We start from the raw sequence: 16,530 nt of genomic DNA on the forward strand, positions 1-16,530 counted from the left end.
TCCTCATCCGCACAGCACCAACCAACGAAATATGAATCAGTCAGACGTGTGCTTATCAGATGGCTACTGACAAGGCAGCCACCAATCTGAATACTCATTCCTTTTTGTTCGTGATAATGTTATTGATGCAGGGTCGACGTGTTTGCTGCTTCAGAGAAGGAACCTGTCTAGGTTGGCAGCAAGAAAACGATTGAAATTGTGCCAGCTCGTATTTGGCAATGGATGTCTGCAGGGTCTCGACCACGAGCCAAGGCTGCATCGTGGGAGCTTGTATGGTCACAATGCAAGGAGTAGTTCATGTTCTCGAGACAAGCGACCACTGCGAAAACCTGCATACCAGCCAAGGTATCCAGCCTAATATTCTTTTTTGTTCTTGCAGGCATTCACGGGATGTGCATTACTTCAGTCATCATCATCATATTGATAAGCGAAAGTCTAGTTGGTGAAAAACAAAATCTTCTAAAGAGTGATAATTGTTACTGAATGTCGCGTAAGAGGAGGGAATAGAATCCGATTGGTTACTTATATCCTGCTCTTGCGTGCGCACATGTGGTAGTTTGCCTTTCAAGTCCCTTTGACAGCCGACTGAACCTAAAATACAATCAGATGCTGCAAGCGTCCATGCAATGCGTGTGCCATGCTCCATCGTCATTTGGCCGGCATGGCTATCCGCGTAGGATTGCATCTCGCCAGGAAGAAGAAAGAATATTCTGAAACGACTCGTCTGCGTGATACAGCAGTGGAAAATATGAACGACTGCTGTACTTGCAAGGCACGTTGCTGTTATGTGACATGCTGACCTGCATAGACCCGCAGTTCAAGCAAACAGAAAACCCTTGCCGAAAGCGTATTTGTTTAGACCCCCATGTCAACAGTTCGCTGACTTCGGACGTCCCATTTAACGTCAAGTTGTATCGATCTGCACGAATATGCTAAGAAAACCATGGTCCAGGTAGATCGAATAGTTTTCATAGCTGAATAATCGAGTGATATGTAAATGGTATCCAATACTATGGCACAGAGTCTCTGACTAGGTGAGGTACCTACCTATCTAACCTAGTACTTATCCAAGACTGTCGATTTCAGTGCTGAGGTCGTGATTCCATTATTGGCAACGGTTAATGTGCACACAAACTTAAGGTTTTGACTAGGTAGCCATGATCATCAGGCACGTTTTGATCCCAGCAAGAAAGACACAAGAAGAAACGCGGGGGGAGGGAAGAAAAAGGAGACAAAATGAAAAAGGAAGAAGCAACTTTGTACTGCACTGTTCGAACGACTCCACTTTCTGTCAGTGGGAGTTGACAGACGGATATCCGCATATTCTTCTTTGATTGACAAGCATGGGTCTGCAGAATCGTGACATTAATAATTTCATCAATGCAATTCAACATTGTCTCCTAATCACAGTTTTCAGTACTATTGTTTGCTTGGAATATCATTGATGATAATATTTCGGCTGCTAGCATCGCAGCCAAAACCTGCCTATCTGTCAGGTACCTATGTGCCTAACCCTGTGCCGCGCGCACTGGACCGTTCAACGTCGCACTCACCTACCACCCAATCACAAAAGCACGTCATATACTCCTTACTACAAGACTTTACAGTCACATATAGCCGAGCCTGGCAAAAGGAAACCGAGCCGTCAACTCTTTGATGGCCGGCCGCCAACTACCGTGGTGTTCATGGTATTATTCTTTCTTTTCCCTGAGAGGAGAACATCTCCACTTCACCTCGGCATGTCGGACAGTCGGGGTGAAGCGTCCGCCCAGGGTACCGACCGTGGCAAAACGACCAACAGCTTAAAAAAACACCATCACAATGGAATGATTTCCATGACGTTATCACGCCCAACCAATTGCACGTAAAACCCCACCCAGACCGGCATGATTCTGGTTGCCGTATGGGAACTTCTCGAACCCTCCCTCCAAGCGGGGGGCACAATGGAAGTACGTACGTAGTATGTGTAGCGTACTACGACAAAAAGTGCTTTCGGATGGTGGTTACCGCGCGCACATACTACAACGTACTAAAGAAAGGTCTCTCCACACCCGCGCGGATGATGACAAATGTACCAACCAGTGTTACCTTTTAGTATTTGAATTGGGAATATAATTTACCAGATTTGGGTCGTTGTTTGTCTATATTATAGCACAGAGCCTCTTCATTGGAAGGGAATCAAGAATCAAGATATTCGTTAGCGATATCCATTGAACTCTTCAATTTCAAGTGTTACTGCTGTGTGGATCAAATTCTCAGACTCTCCTGACTTATACATAAACATCAACTTTCTTTCTCTATCCAAAATGAAGGAAGCCTATGTTGCAAAAGGTATAGTCCATGAGCAGAATTGAAATATCCGAGCAGGGCTAATCCTACGCCTACAGGCACCGTGGTCACCATCATTGACTCGACCATCCCGCAGCCCAAGGCGGACGAGGTCCTGATCAAGGTCGTCTATGCCGGCTCCAACCCCAAGGACTGGAAGGTGCCCGAGTGGCTCGACACCAATATCAACCAGGGAGACGATGTCGCGGGCTACGTCCACGAGGTCGGCAGCAATGTGACCGAGTTCAAAAAGGGCGACCGGGTCATGGGTTTCCATGTCATGCTCAGCCCTCACGGTGCCTGGGCCGAGTACAGCATCGTGCCCGCTCACACCACGGCCAAGATTCCCGACAACATCTCCTTTGAGCGTCAGTAGAACCATTTCCGAAAATTTCATTCTAGCAGATCTACTCACGCAATCCCAACAGAGGCTGCCGCCATCCCACTGGCCGCTCTGACCGCAGTGGTCGGTCTATACTCGCCCACCCGCCTAGCACTGCCAGAACCGAGTAACCCAGCCAAGGAAGACATTCCTCTCGTCATTTACGGCGCCGCCTCGGCCGTTGGCTACTACACGCTGCAGCTGGCGATCAAGAGCAACATCCACCCCCTGATCTGCGTGGCCGGCAAGTCCCAAGACCACGTGCGCGGCCTGCTCGACCCCAGCAAGGGCGACGCCATTGTCGACTACCGCGACGGCGATGCGGCCGTGGTGGATGGCATCCGCCGCGCCCTGGGCGGGCGCAAGCTCCTGCACGCCTACGACGCCGTCTCGGAAAAGGGCAGCTACCAGAACCTGAGCCAGGTCCTCGAGCCCGGGTCCACCATTACCCTCGTCCTGCCGGGCAAGCAGTACGATGACATCCCCAAACACATCAAACAGACCGTCACCTCGGTTGGTTCCGTGCACGACGCCGAAAAGGACCTTGGCTACCGGTACTTCCGCTACATTAGCGAGGGGCTCAAGGAGGGCTGGTTCAAGCCACAGCCTACCAGAGTCGTTCCTGGCGGTTTGGGAGGTGTGCAGCAGGCGCTCGAGGACCTCAAGGCTGGCAGAGTCAATGCCCAGAAGCTTGTTTTTGAGATTGCGGCAACTGAGGGTCTCGAGTCATCAAAGATTTAAGGAACACTTGAACTGCCCAAGGGAGAGACTGCCCATTATTAGTCAAGAATAAAGTAAAATGAAACACGCAACAAGGTCATATCGCCAAATGTTATCAAAGTGCGGCTTCACGTTCTTCCAGGGTTATTGCATGACCGAACTTGGAATACGTCAGTATTCAGTACTGCTCATGGCGGTTCGCAATACTTGTACGGAAAGGGATATACTTGCCGGCAACGTGTTTACGACCAGATCCTGCTTCCAAACAAGTGCAAACTGGGTGAGGGGCTTATCCGTGCCATTGTAAATAATACACCAATGCAATAAATGACAACAAAGCCAAGAAATGATATGCTCCCTGAACGCCACGCTCTGTTTCGCTCGCATCGGTCATGCCATGGAGCCGCCGCTTCTATTTGCCCCGATGAGTCCAGCCATTTCTAAAAGTGCCCTGTCAGCTGCGACATCGCCTGTGCCCAGGTTGACTCGCCTTCTGGCCTCGGCTTCCCTTGCCTCCCATTCCCACCTCTCTCTTTGCACTTTCGCCTCGGCATCGCCGCCACAGCCCCAAACCTCAATGTCATCAATCTCGAACCGGTCCTGAAAGTCAAATTTTCTGGAGATGCTGGTGGAGAAGGCGCCTCCTCGAGAAGTGTAGTCATGAGTGAAGACGCCAAACTCGAAGCTCGAATCAATGATCAACGATACTGGTCCTAGAGCACGGAGACTCTCGTGGCGCGAAGCTTGTCCAGTCTTTGGAACAGGGCATCCAATGGTGATACCTGGATTGACATTGGGGGGTTTGGTGTAGGCAACGTAGTCTTTGTTGAAAGCTGAAGCTTTGAAGACGTCATGAACAGGCCCAAGCTGGAATAGCACCATGTCGTCACCTCCAAAGCATTCCCTATTGGTGTGCTGCCAGGGCTGACGTATGAGTGCTCCAAAGGTGACGCGCTCTCGGCTGTCTGGACTGCCATTAGGAAACCGTTTCGGTGGTATCGTATCCAGGAAATGCGCTTCCGCTCCACCATGCCGGGCAGAGTCATCAATTCTGGTACCAGTCACCAGGAGGATGGTAGGAGCGCGCCAGTTGAAGACTTTGGTCGCAAAGCTTCCCATGGAGAAACCAGCTTCTGCACCAGAGTACAATAAGCGCAAGCGCCTGAACAACTCGTCTCCGGAAATGAAGAAGGACAATTGCGACAAAACATTGATGTTCAGTATGCGCCCTTTGTCGTGCAATAGTGGTGGCGGTGGGATTGCATGGGGTTCTGCTTTTGGCACGCTGCCCTTTCGCTTATTCAAGTCCAAGTTCTTTGAGAATAGGAAATGCTCGAATAGGGCATTGAAACCATGGAACAGATAAGGGAAGCAGCCTTGTACAATCTCGTCGAAATGGTGGAACGTTATACCAGGTGACTTTTCCACATTTAAAAATGCCGAAAGGATATTCTCCGCAGTGGTCCGTAAGCTTTCTAACTCGTCACCAGCGACCCGCGGCGCAAAAGTTGACAGGCGCTCTTGGGGGTCCATCGGCGCAATCAACAAGAGGAGCATGATCAATCTGCGAAAATTATCTGCTGGTATCATGGCACCATGCGTCGTGGCCGCGTGAGCATCTCCCGTTTTGAATGCGTCGTTGAGATCCAGCGAGTCGAGAGCAGCCAGGACAAGCTCGTCGTCATCCACTGCATCGTCTTCCGGATCCTCTCCCGCTTCGTCCACGGCGAACCCAAGAGCCTGGGTCATCTTATTCCCGTTACTGCCGTTACTGCCGTTGCTTCCATTTTGACTGGGCTTCGGCTCTGTGGCTGGCTTCTCAATCTCCGACAATTTGCGATCGTATACTGCCAAACTCTTGAAAAGGAGCTTCCTCCTAGTTGCTGCTCCCTTGGCCAGTATCTTGGTGTACCTCTCCGTCATGATGGCGACAACCATGATCATTTGCTCAAAACTTAAGACGGCCGGTGCGTCTTCCAGGAAGGGGAATGCGCCTATGTACGAGAGCATCTGGAATATGACAGGCGAAACCCCGAGAATGTCGGGCAGCTCCAAGAACCGGGCAATGGTGTCCTCCTTGAGATAGCGCACATCTTGTTGGTGATCGGCGAGGGACTTGAAGTTGTCTTTGAAGGAGTATAGCTCCAAAGGTTCGAAACACTTGCGGGCGAACTTCTCTGCCTGGCGGACATATGCGTGTTAGCTTTGGGGTCTTATAAAGATGGGATAGCTTCAGAGGAGGGGTTGCTTGCCAGCTCAGCCGTAATCTCCTCTTTGGAGCGGTGCTCTAGATCCGAATGAGACTGTCCCATGGTGAGATGCTAGCCATGGAAGTGAAGCGCATGTAGAAAAACTGCGATGAACAAAATCTTGGTGGGGGAAAGTCTGTTGTTCTTGCTGGCATGAATCTCATGGTATGCTAAGGTGGAATGTCTCAGCGGGCACAGATGCACCCACTGACGTTCGTGACGTAACGCCACTAACGCGACGGATCGCCAGGGACCGTGGACCACTAAAGCCCCCGGAAAGAGCCCCGCAAGTCCGGTGCTGGGGTTGTAGTTTAGGTATCTGGTTTTGGCATGTGCAGGTAATGTACCTTAATGTGATACTGAGCGTAATCTAGGCAAACGTGAACCTTTCTAGCTTGCTACCTGAACAATGCAAGAATCGTTGAATTGGAATGCTAAGAGATCAGGGGGTGAGTTTCTCGGATTCCCATGGATACTGTCGAAACCTGCTTGCATACAATAATTTCCTCTGATTACTCGGCACCTTTTGTCGGAAGCATACACTTGGCCTCAAGACACAATCCTGTTCCGACTGCATGTTGCCAATTTGATGGTTATGACATTACAAAATATCTAAACAACATGAGTCGTCGTATTGAGAGCCAAAAAAGACAGTTGAGCCCCTGAACGTATATACAGAGTAGTGATGTACAATATTTTCGACACCATAGGAAAATCAGCCCGTGTCATAGATCCAGATTTGAAATAGTACAATGCTTTTGGAGAGTAGGGAGCAAGACCCCGAACTTAGAACGCAACTCATTTCTTGCTTCCCGCTACTGGCTTCTCAACCGGTTTCTCAACCGGTTTCTCTTCGGTACTCGATTCGGTACTCTTTCCTGTGCCGAACCATCCACCAGCATTCGACAACGCGCCTAGCACACTGGATTCTTGTTTCTTGTCGTTAGGAGAGGCTTTGCCGCCTGCAACCTCTGTCGTTGCTGCTGTCGCTGCCGCCGCTGCCTCAGCACTGTCGTGCGCGGCTCGCTCCGCTTCTTCGGCCTGTTTGGACTGAACACGCTCTTTTCTCCTCTTGAGATGCTCCTTGAGCAGCTTTTCCTCCTCATCTCTGACTTCGAGTTCGTGCAGCCACTTTTGGTGGCGCTCCTCGGCACGCTTCTGTGCTTCGAGCTTGATGAGCTCCTTTCTCTTCTCGCGGTCCGCGCCATAGTATGCTCCTCCGGCGACAATGGCGCATACAGTGAATGCCTGGGCTCCGATACGGGCACGGAACATGCGCTGGACCTGGGCATGGTCACCCTTGCGCATGGCGCGCCATGCATTGTACAAGGCGGCGCAGGTCAAGATGGTTCCTGAGAGCCGAGAAGGAATTAGGAACTGCTGCGATCTCGGACATGAACGATTTTCTATTTTGACTCACCCAAAGGTACGAGGGGCTCTTCCCGGAGCTTGCGAACCACTTTCTGGGCTCCAGTCTCTTGGTAATCCCTGAATGCAAATACTGGTGAGCTGCGGGCAATCGGCGGCTATAGCTCCGGTCTCACGTACTTGTCGTCGTCAAACGACGAGGGCATAGGTCTGTCGGCCATGGTGACTATCGATTCGGTCGCTATATGGGGACGTTGTCGGATGCGTTCGTGGGTGTTGTTGGACGCCCGTGTGTTCCGTTGCGTCGCTATTCAAGGTGCCAATCGAACGAGCCGCAAAGTTTCAATGATGACATGGATTACCAGCGGAAACGTTCCAGGGCGACCCGAGCTTGGAGCTCCGATAAAAGGTTTCTGTGAGCTGAGAGCAGCGCTAAGATAAGGCGGTACTCACTCTGCCCCTCCCAGATGCGCAATGTTCCACTCGGTGATTATTGAATAGGATTGGATTCTTGATAATTGGCCATGTAGGTCATAGCTTGCAAAAAAAAACTAAAAACTATACACAATAGTCATGTCATTGGAAAAAAAAAAAACGTAGCTTTTTTGTTCTTCTTATATTTAATTCAGCCAAAATTTGCTTCGTCGTCGTACTTGGTCGTCTTGCCAGCACAGGTACAGACTCCAACTGTACAGAGCACTGGCATTTCAGGTACCTTGCAGATCAGGTAGCATGATGAAAATTGGCCGCACATCGGCCCAGCAGACAGCTTGAGTCAAGTGCCCCACCAAAATTTTCCCTTATAACCATAACTACGTAGCCAGTCACAATCACTTGTTTACCACGAACAGTAACATAGAGGCGATGATTAGTTTGAACAAGCCAGACACATATACTCAACATGTCTACGAGCGAAGATCCAGTCGTCAATGGTGTCAATGGCCAAAAACAGACCAATGGAAGACGGACACCGTCACTATCTGGTCTCTCTCTGACCGAGTACAGCGCCAACCCGTCGCCGCCATCGGACCGCAAACAAGCACGCATCAAGCAACTCGTTCCTGACGAATTGCTTCTGCCTAATGGGCACCCTGATGTAAGACAGCTATTGAGATACTAGATCAAGTCTATGACCATATACTAACGACTACAGTATGTGGGCATGATCCTGAATTCGAGAGTTTACGAAGCCTGCAAGAGAACCTCACTCACGCCCGCCACGAACATCTCGAAACGACTCGAATGCAATGTCCTTCTTAAGCGCGAAGATGAACAGCCCGTGTTTAGCTTCAAGTTGCGAGGCGCATACAACAAGATGGCCCATCTGGACCCAAAGCAGAGCTGGAAGGGTGTTATCGCCTGCAGTGCTGGTAACCACGCTCAGGGAGTGGCCTACTCTGCACGACAGCTGAAGATCCCAGCCACCATTGTCATGCCTCAAGGAACACCGAGCATCAAGCACCAAAACGTCTCACGCATGGGTGGAACAGTGGTCTTGCATGGTGCCGACTTTGACGCTGCCAAGGAGGAGTGCCTCCGACTCGAGAAGGCCCATGGGCTTATCAACATCCCGCCGTTTGATGACCCATACGTCATTGCTGGCCAAGGCACCATTGGCTTGGAACTGATCTCAGATACCAACCTCTCGAAAGTTGAGGCCATCTTCTGCTGTGTAGGTGGAGGTGGCCTTATTGCCGGCATTGGTGTCTTCATCAAGCGCGTGGCTCCCCATGTGAAGATCATTGGCGTTGAGGCCGAAGACGCCAATGCTATGGTACAGTCTCTGGCAAAGGGAGAGAGAGTCTTCCTCAAGGAAGTTGGACTGTTCGCCGACGGTGCAGCTGTGAAGACAGTGGGAGAGGAGACTTTCCGCATCTGCCAAGAGGTTGTCGACGAGGTTGTTCAGGTCACCACGGATGAGACATGTGCAGCCATCAAGGATGTCTTTGAAGATACCCGTTCCATTGTCGAGCCTGCCGGTGCTCTGGCCTTGGCCGGCCTGAAGAAATGGGTCAAGACCAACCCTTCCAGCGACCCAAGCAGGACAGTCATTGCCGTTACGAGCGGCGCCAACATGAACTTTGATCGTCTGCGCTTCGTTGCTGAGCGCGCTACTCTAGGTGAGGGCAAGGAGGCCCTTCTCTCTGTTCGTATCCCTGAAAAGCCAGGTGCTTTCTCCGAGCTCATTGAGAACATCATGCCACACGCCGTCACGGAGTTCTCCTACAGATATGCTACAGATGAGGTTGCCAATGTGCTCGTTGGTATATCTCTGACCGCACCGGCAACCCAACGAGTGACTGAGCTTGAGACGCTGCTAGAGCGTATCAACTCAACAGGAATGACAGCTACAGATTTGTCTGGAGACGAATTGGCAAAGTCGCACATTCGCTACCTCGTTGGTGGACGATCCGACGTGCCAGATGAGCGTGTTTACATGTTCACCTTCCCAGAAAGACCTGGAGCGCTCCAGAAATTCTTGAACACTCTGCGCACTCAGTACAACATCAGTCTGTTCCAATATAGAAATGGCGGCAGTGATGTAGGCAAGATCATTGCCGGTATCCAGTGCCCAGCTACCGAGTTGAGCCAGCTGGAAGGATTCCTTAAACAGATCGGATACCCGTGGCAAGACTGCACCGACAATCCTGCTTTCAAGACTTTCCTCAGGTCTTAAAGTTGATAAGAAGTATGAAAGCGGATTTCATGTCAGGCGAACAGGGCGCTGGGTTTGGTTTAAAAGGTGGTGCGTCTTATACTTTGGTCGTATTTCATTCGGCGAAATTGGTAGAGGTCAACTGGTCACGACAAAACCTATTAGAGTATACCAATATCACTGTAGATATTAATTGCATCTTATTGGAATTTTTATTTCTTGGTCACTTTGTTTTTCTGTTTCTTTTTCTTCTTTGATTGTTTATTCCTTTGTGCCACTGAGTATCTTAATGTACTGAGGGTTAGAGTTGGTGTACTACCTACATCAGCTAGCTTGCCAAAAGTCACCCGGCCGGACCACGCTGTAGAATGTCCCCGGTTTTTTCCCGAAAAAATGCATCCACCCAATCCGCGAGCCTAGCCATCACTACCGCCTTGAGCTGCAGGCGTGCGACAGTCCCTTTCACTTGACAGTGCAGTCCAACGACCTACCTCACCACGAAACGTCTCTTAAAAATGTGCGGTCCATCGATATCGCGGTCCTCCAAGATGGCGACCTCGTCGCTGCTCTCCTCCATGCGCGCATTGTCGCTGGGCCACCACTCGTGCAAGTCCGCCGCCAGCACCGCCGCCGCGAGCACCAGCATGATGCTTCGCTCCGGCACCAGACAACAACCTGTCCGAGCCATGTCACAGGCCATTACGCGCGCGACGACGAGGCCCAAGACGATCACTAGCACTGTTGCCTCCACGGCTGCAAAGGCCCTGCAGCCCAAGATCCAGCAGCAGACGAGAGGCATGAAGGTACACAGTTCGGTCAAGAGGCGATGCGAGCACTGCAAGGTACGTGTTCTCTCCCCAAAGCCTTCTGCAGCGTCATTTCTGTTATTTACACTCTCAAATGAGTGCTGGATATGATCAGGAAGGTTCTAGGCTGACGTGATTCGGTTCAATACAGGTCGTGCGAAGGAAGGCGAACAAGAGGCACCGAGGCTACATCTACATCATTTGCAGCGCAAACCCGAGACATAAGCAGCGACAAGGATAAAGGAGGAATCTTTTTGGACTGAGAAAAGTCATGTTCCTCAATTTGTGTATGATTCGAAAGACGCCGAACAATGCTAGAAGCGAGAGGGAAGGATCTCCTCTAACGCGAAATGTACTACTACTATATTGCACATGTACAAGATACAGCCTGGACCATATTGCCCGGCACAAGACTCTGGTAAACGGGAAAATACAAGGCAGACAACTGGCGCCGGCAAGATTTGATTTGGCGTTTTGCATGGGGGCCTCAGCCGCGATAAAAGTAGAACGGCTACATGCCCTCAATATACCTCTCCATGGTCTCCCATTCCGTTTTGCCTGTCGAGAGTAGATATCTGATATGAGCCTGATACAAGCTGTCAGCTTCCAGGTCCCATCATCTAGACATTCAATCGCCATTGGGATATACCTACCAGGTCCGTAACCCCACGGTGCCGCTCGAATTCGGCACGGGCAAAGCCACGAGTCTCTGACCGTGTACCCGGATTGTCAATTCTCTTGGTGCCGCGCAATATGGTCCGGTAGAGCGACAGGACTCGCGACCGCTGCAAGAACTTTAAACGAATACGTTAATCGTCGTGCTTTTATTCCGTGTTTTGTGAACATATTTCGACTTACATGGTCCAGGCTCAATGCCTTGCCGAGTCTGGTAGTCCTCTTTGCCTCGGTCGCATAATGCCGGGCCGGAGACCACAAGGGCCTGAACATGCTCACAGAGCTCATGGAAGGTCAAGATTCAAGTATATCCACCGCATCGAATTGGTCCGATTGATGCTAGGTGAATTTGATCAATCGGGCAATGCTTTGTTGCGATGACCTCAGAAGGAATATTTTGAGCAGGACCCCTATGCCTTAAACCACATAGATCCATCTAGCGGGGGGCTAGTACTGCCTGACTGCATTAGGCTTGGGGGAATACCGGTAAGCACCTTATTAGGTTGCGCCTCTTTGTTCACCTTGTTTAATTCACAGCTTTCTTGTTAATGTCTTTATGGTGCCAATCTGCATACTGGCTCTCCCGTATTCATCCTTGCACTCCGTTCAACAGCGGCATCTCATGCGACACGCGATAACTACAGCAGATGTTTATTGGTCGCGGATTGGCATTCGTCTATCATCACATATTCGCAGCCATGGGTTCTTCTGCTGATGCCTTGGACCCTATAGAGGCGACAAATCTAAAAAGCGATGAACTTTTCATTCGGGAACACTTGCAACCAAGGTACGAGCATTAGACATGGGACGTGTCGATTGCGACAGCAGTTACTGTGATGTCGAGTGTGCAACAGGGACTGACAGGCACAGCAGCAATGGCTGGACTGACTGGGCCCACCCCAATAGACAATCAACATACTCAATTTCACTAACTTGGGTTCAAAATTTGAAGTTGGAAGATCTTAAAGCATGCTTTGCTCTCATTGAAGAGACGAGCAAGCCGCACTACAAGGCTTCGTCCAAGGGTTGGAAACCGAGGAGTAAAATGAGCGAGATGAAATCACCGGAGCTGAGATACGTAATCGTTAGGGATGCCGAGGGCGAGATTCGTGGATTTACCTCACTCATGCCTACATATGAAGAGTTTCAGCCGGTTATTTATTGCTACGAAATTCATCTAAAGCCAGAATTGAGAGGGTACGTTTTGCTTTTACCCATGGAAAAAAAAAAGGTACCAGTTCTGGTGGGCTAACGCGCAAAAGGACTGGACTCGGAAAACATCTCATGGGCTTTCTCGAAAGAATCGCCAGACATACACCAACGGTAGAGAAGGTCATGTTGACATGCTTTGTGCAAAACTCTGACGCCTTTGAATTTTACAAGAAGCTTGGCTTCGAAGTTGATGAGATATCTCCAAAACCAAGAGTATTCCGTGATGGTAGGGAGGTTGGCTCCGACTATGTTATCATGAGCAAATCGGTCACATGAAGCCTGCCATGGTGTTGGGGCGTCATTGATGGCACAGCCCATGGCCCAAACCGGAGTCTCGCGCAGAGAATAACCAGCAGCGGAATGTTTGTTCCAGATACCAGTCATCCAAGATCCCAAGAGTCTTGTATAAGGCAAAGATCCAGAAATGTTGTCGCGAATCATCACCTGTCAATGTTGCATGGGAGCCAGTGCCGCGCAAGTATTTGTTTTTGTGTATGTAAGCTGGAATGCACGTTTGGTCAAATCCAAACGTTTGATTGGTGCTGTGCCACGTGGACGGAAGCATGAGGCGGCGAGAGGTTGTCCATAATCACAAACATGGATGGCATCCAGTCTCACTCTGATAGCGGGTTGCACAACTTTGAGGTCCAAGGCTACTGGGTGAACGTTCAATATTAATACCGTACAAAAGTCTCAATAGTTGGCGGTCACTTGGCAGCATGCTCTGCGACGATACGGCAATGCCAAAATGGCCAAATCGGGCTGTTTCTTACCCAGCCACACTAAATCCATTTCCATTCTAGTCTCTTGACGTTCAAGCATACAGCCAGACTAATGCAGATACCGTAGCATGAATTCCATGAATAGCTACTGCTTATATGGGGGTTGCAGTTGCCAAGGCCTTGCTCAACGCAAGTTGAGATCCTTCAGCTTGGGATCCAAGTCGCCTATCGATATCCCTGGCAGACTTCGCAGCATGCAGCGGCCTTTTTACCTGGCATAGGAAAGATATACTCGACTTATCAGAGATCAAGCCGTGATAACCGGCGCAGATTTTGTGGGACAATAGCAGTCTTGATGATTCCTCCTAGGCTGCTACGCTCTGGTTCTCTCCTGCATTGCAGGCTTCAATGCCTAGTAATGAACCAGCCAGGGGCCTTAGAGTCGGGAATAATGTGCCAAAAGTTCCATATATTAGGGATCTTATCTTTCTCGTTTAATGTCACTACATGTCTGGCAGGAGCTCTGAATAGTGTTGGCCGTACTACTCACCCCCAATTTTTCAAACGACTTTTATGAGTGAATGTTATGAATCGTTCTTTCCTCGTGAAGTTCTTTGTTGCCAGAAAACAAAGCCTGTAGTGCATGTGTACTGCTTCCAAACCATTTCCATCGATTTCTGGTCAATCGTGAACCAGTTCCCCTCTTCACCTACCGCAGAAACGAGGCAACATGACTTTCAAATTCAAGGCTCTCGTATTCGATCTCGGTGGTGCCCTCATAGACTGGGATCACAATGTCATGAACTCTCTGGCACCAAACCAATTTTCTACCATCATGAACTCCACGGCCTGGCACCGGCTAGAGAGAGGTACCATCCATGTGGATGAAGCTTGCAAGGTATGTTACCTGGTCTCTCCATTCATAGTCTCAGGATCCTGTATGGCTGAGGCTTTGTGTAGGAGTTTGCCAAAATGATTGGTACAACCCCTGATGTCGTCAAGAATTCTCTCAACGAATCACAGTTGTCTCTAAAGGTCAATACTCAACTAGTGGAAACTATCCAAGATCTGAAAAGATCAGCTCCCGACCTCAAGCTCTACGTCATGTCCAATATTTCACGTGTGAGTTGAATTGACATTCGCACAAACTCATGACTTATTATCCACAGGAACATTTTGAGATCACACTGGGCTTAGATCTGCCTTGGGCCTTGTTTGAGAGGTGCTTTGCGTCGGGCATTGTGGGCATGCGAAAACCTGATCTATGCTTTTTTGATCACGTCATCAAAGAAATCGGGCTTCTTCCCAACGAGATAATCATGATTGATGACACCACCGAGAATATTTGCTCCGCTCGATCCCGGGGCATGCACGGGATCCTGGTGAATCAGTCACTGAAGAGCGTCGGTGGTGCCTTGAGAAACCTGCTCGAGGACCCGCTTGAACGAGGAGAGACGTTTCTCAAGATGAATGCCAAGAATCACCATTGCGTCTTTGAGGGCCACGAAGAAATGGTTCTCAAGGATAACTTTGCCCAGCACATGATTTGGGAACTGACAGGCGATGAGGATATCATCTACCTCAGATGGCCTGATGGGAGGACTCTGGGAGTTGATGTCCCACAGCCCAAGCCTTGCAAACCCAAGTTGAATGGAAGCCGCCAATCTGATGGTGTTGAAAATGACCGGCCGCTTCTCGAGTCCAAGGTGAAGAATGGTCTCTGGAACTACTTCATCGACGGACCTATCCTGACAACTCATCACTTTCCTCCTGATGCCGATACGACAGCTACAGCCTACCTGTCGATGCCGGACCGTTACCTGTCTACTACTGTTGACGCAAAGTTGGTCATGGACGTAATGGCCCAGAACCTAGACCAAGATGGGATTATGCAAGCCTACTTTGATTCTGAGCGGCCACGTACCGTGCCCGAAGTCTGCTGCAATATTCTTCGCATGTTTCATCGCTTCGGCTACGGCGCACTTCCCGCGGCCGAAAAGACGGAAGACTATGTTGTTAGTTGTCTCGACAACAATGCTTGTTTGGATGGAGCTAGACATTATACGGTGCCCGAGACCTTTCTCTACTTTGTAGCCCGGCTGTACACCGAAACCAGCTCAGAGATGCTACGAGGACGACTGCACGGTATCAAGGCACAACTAGAGGATCGCTTGAACGAGCCTACCAACCCTCTGGCTCTTGCTCTCCGTCTTTTCACCTGTCAGATTATCGGAGTTGAGGCAAAATTGTACAAGAGAGATCTAGACAGACTATTAGCCCTGCAAGACGAGGACGGTGGTTGGCCCGCGGGGCATTTTTGCTGCTTGGGTCGGACAAGAGTACGTATCGGCAATCGAGGCCTCACGACGGCTCTGGCTGTGCGCATTCTGAGGCACCAGAGGATTTAATGCGGCCGTCACATGCGGAGCAGGATGAGAAGGACGTGCACTCTATCATCAAGATTTGCGTAGCTGCCAACGGCTCCGGCAATAGAATGGAGCCACGATAAAATTTCAGGGCACCTACAATTCAAATTGTTATGAGTATTGATTGAATTTTTCAAGTTACTATGCAGCATTGAATCTTTTTCCACTTGACCGCGGTGTTATTAATTGGCACTGAATCCACCATCGCATAAGAATAATGTTCACTTCACAAGTATAAAGACAATTCCAATGCTGCTCACTCATTGAGGTCTATTAAGTATTAATCGAAACAAGATAACTAACACGATTCTAATGTCGCCAAGATCTCCAACAGCTCATCGGTGCTCCATATCCCTCGTTGCAAAATCATGGATGCCACTACCTAGTGCTGAGGAGCGGGAGTCGGCGCAGGGTCGACAGGTCCCTGAGGAGGAGGGATATCACGCTTGGCGGGAGCAGGAGCAGGAGAAGGGTCGACGGGTCCCTGAGGAGGGGGAGGGACATCTCTCTTGGCCGGAGCGGGAACGGGAGCAGGAGTAGGGTCAACGGGGCCCTGAGGAGGGGGGACGTCACGCTTGCCAACAGCAACATTGGCGTTGACATCAGCGTTGATGAGGCTACCATGGGGACCAGCGGGAGCAGGAGCCTGACGCTTGACGGGAGCCGGAACGGGCTGAGCGGGGTCCTGAGGACCAGCAGGAGGAGGAGGGACGTCCCTCTTGGCCGGGGCAGGGGCTGGAGCAGGGTCGGACTGGGCCCTGAGGAGGAGGAGGGACATCACGCTTTCCGACGGCAACGTTTGCGTTCACGTCGGCGTTGATGAGACCACCCTGGGGAGCGGGAGCGGGAGCCGGGGCATCACGTCTGCCGGGGGCAGGAGCAGGCTTGGAGGGGTCCTGAGGGGGAGGAGGAGGAACGTCCCTCTTGGCCGGAGCTGGAGCCGGGGCCGGAGTAGGGTCGACAGGTCCCTGAGGAGGAGGAACATC

At 50.4% G+C, this 16,530-nt stretch overlaps 8 protein-coding genes across 8 annotated transcripts in view; 5 read left to right on the forward strand and 3 right to left on the reverse strand.

The window, feature by feature from the left end:
- Positions 1–2,306: 2,306 nt before the first annotated feature.
- On the forward strand, positions 2,307–3,451 carry PFICI_13209 (uncharacterized protein; the record flags this gene model as incomplete). The annotated part of the gene is made up of 3 exons (XM_007841790.1): positions 2,307–2,331; positions 2,388–2,696; positions 2,757–3,451. 3 exons carry the CDS (start codon positions 2,307–2,309, stop codon positions 3,449–3,451), a joined length of 1,029 nt encoding a protein of 342 aa, XP_007839981.1.
- A 369-nt stretch (positions 3,452–3,820) lies between these two features.
- PFICI_13210 (Restriction of telomere capping protein 5) lies at positions 3,821–5,622 on the reverse strand (the record flags this gene model as incomplete). The annotated part of the gene is made up of 2 exons (XM_007841791.1): positions 3,821–5,556; positions 5,604–5,622. 2 exons carry the CDS (start codon positions 5,620–5,622, stop codon positions 3,821–3,823), a joined length of 1,755 nt encoding a protein of 584 aa, XP_007839982.1.
- Positions 5,623–6,477: 855 nt separating this feature from the next.
- Positions 6,478–7,268, reverse strand: PFICI_13211 (uncharacterized protein; the record flags this gene model as incomplete). The annotated part of the gene is made up of 2 exons (XM_007841792.1): positions 6,478–7,066; positions 7,228–7,268. 2 exons carry the CDS (start codon positions 7,266–7,268, stop codon positions 6,478–6,480), a joined length of 630 nt encoding a protein of 209 aa, XP_007839983.1.
- A 680-nt stretch (positions 7,269–7,948) lies between these two features.
- On the forward strand, positions 7,949–9,724 carry PFICI_13212 (Threonine dehydratase; the record flags this gene model as incomplete). Its single annotated transcript, XM_007841793.1, has 2 exons — positions 7,949–8,143; positions 8,201–9,724. 2 exons carry the CDS (start codon positions 7,949–7,951, stop codon positions 9,722–9,724), a joined length of 1,719 nt encoding a protein of 572 aa, XP_007839984.1.
- Positions 9,725–10,251: 527 nt separating this feature from the next.
- PFICI_13213 (uncharacterized protein) lies at positions 10,252–10,620 on the forward strand (the record flags this gene model as incomplete). Its single annotated transcript, XM_007841794.1, has 2 exons — positions 10,252–10,545; positions 10,609–10,620. The coding sequence occupies 2 exons, from the start codon at positions 10,252–10,254 to the stop codon at positions 10,618–10,620; spliced, it is 306 nt and encodes a 101-aa protein (XP_007839985.1).
- A 1,262-nt stretch (positions 10,621–11,882) lies between these two features.
- On the forward strand, positions 11,883–12,672 carry PFICI_13214 (uncharacterized protein; the record flags this gene model as incomplete). The annotated part of the gene is made up of 3 exons (XM_007841795.1): positions 11,883–11,971; positions 12,058–12,381; positions 12,447–12,672. 3 exons carry the CDS (start codon positions 11,883–11,885, stop codon positions 12,670–12,672), a joined length of 639 nt encoding a protein of 212 aa, XP_007839986.1.
- A 1,176-nt stretch (positions 12,673–13,848) lies between these two features.
- Positions 13,849–15,526, forward strand: PFICI_13215 (uncharacterized protein; the record flags this gene model as incomplete). The annotated part of the gene is made up of 3 exons (XM_007841796.1): positions 13,849–14,016; positions 14,079–14,240; positions 14,288–15,526. The coding sequence occupies 3 exons, from the start codon at positions 13,849–13,851 to the stop codon at positions 15,524–15,526; spliced, it is 1,569 nt and encodes a 522-aa protein (XP_007839987.1).
- Positions 15,527–15,926: 400 nt separating this feature from the next.
- Positions 15,927–16,530, reverse strand: part of PFICI_13216 (uncharacterized protein) — a gene marked incomplete at both ends in the record, with an annotated part of 1,236 nt that continues 632 nt past the window's right edge. Inside the window, 2 exons of the mRNA XM_007841797.1 lie at positions 15,927–16,295; positions 16,354–16,512. Of these exons, the coding sequence (XP_007839988.1) occupies positions 15,927–16,295; positions 16,354–16,512 (528 nt within the window). The remainder of the gene's footprint in view (positions 16,296–16,353; positions 16,513–16,530) is intronic.

Source organism: Pestalotiopsis fici, assembly GCF_000516985.1.
Source record: "Pestalotiopsis fici W106-1 unplaced genomic scaffold PFICI_Scf_11, whole genome shotgun sequence".
NCBI lineage: Eukaryota > Fungi > Ascomycota > Sordariomycetes > Amphisphaeriales > Sporocadaceae > Pestalotiopsis > Pestalotiopsis fici.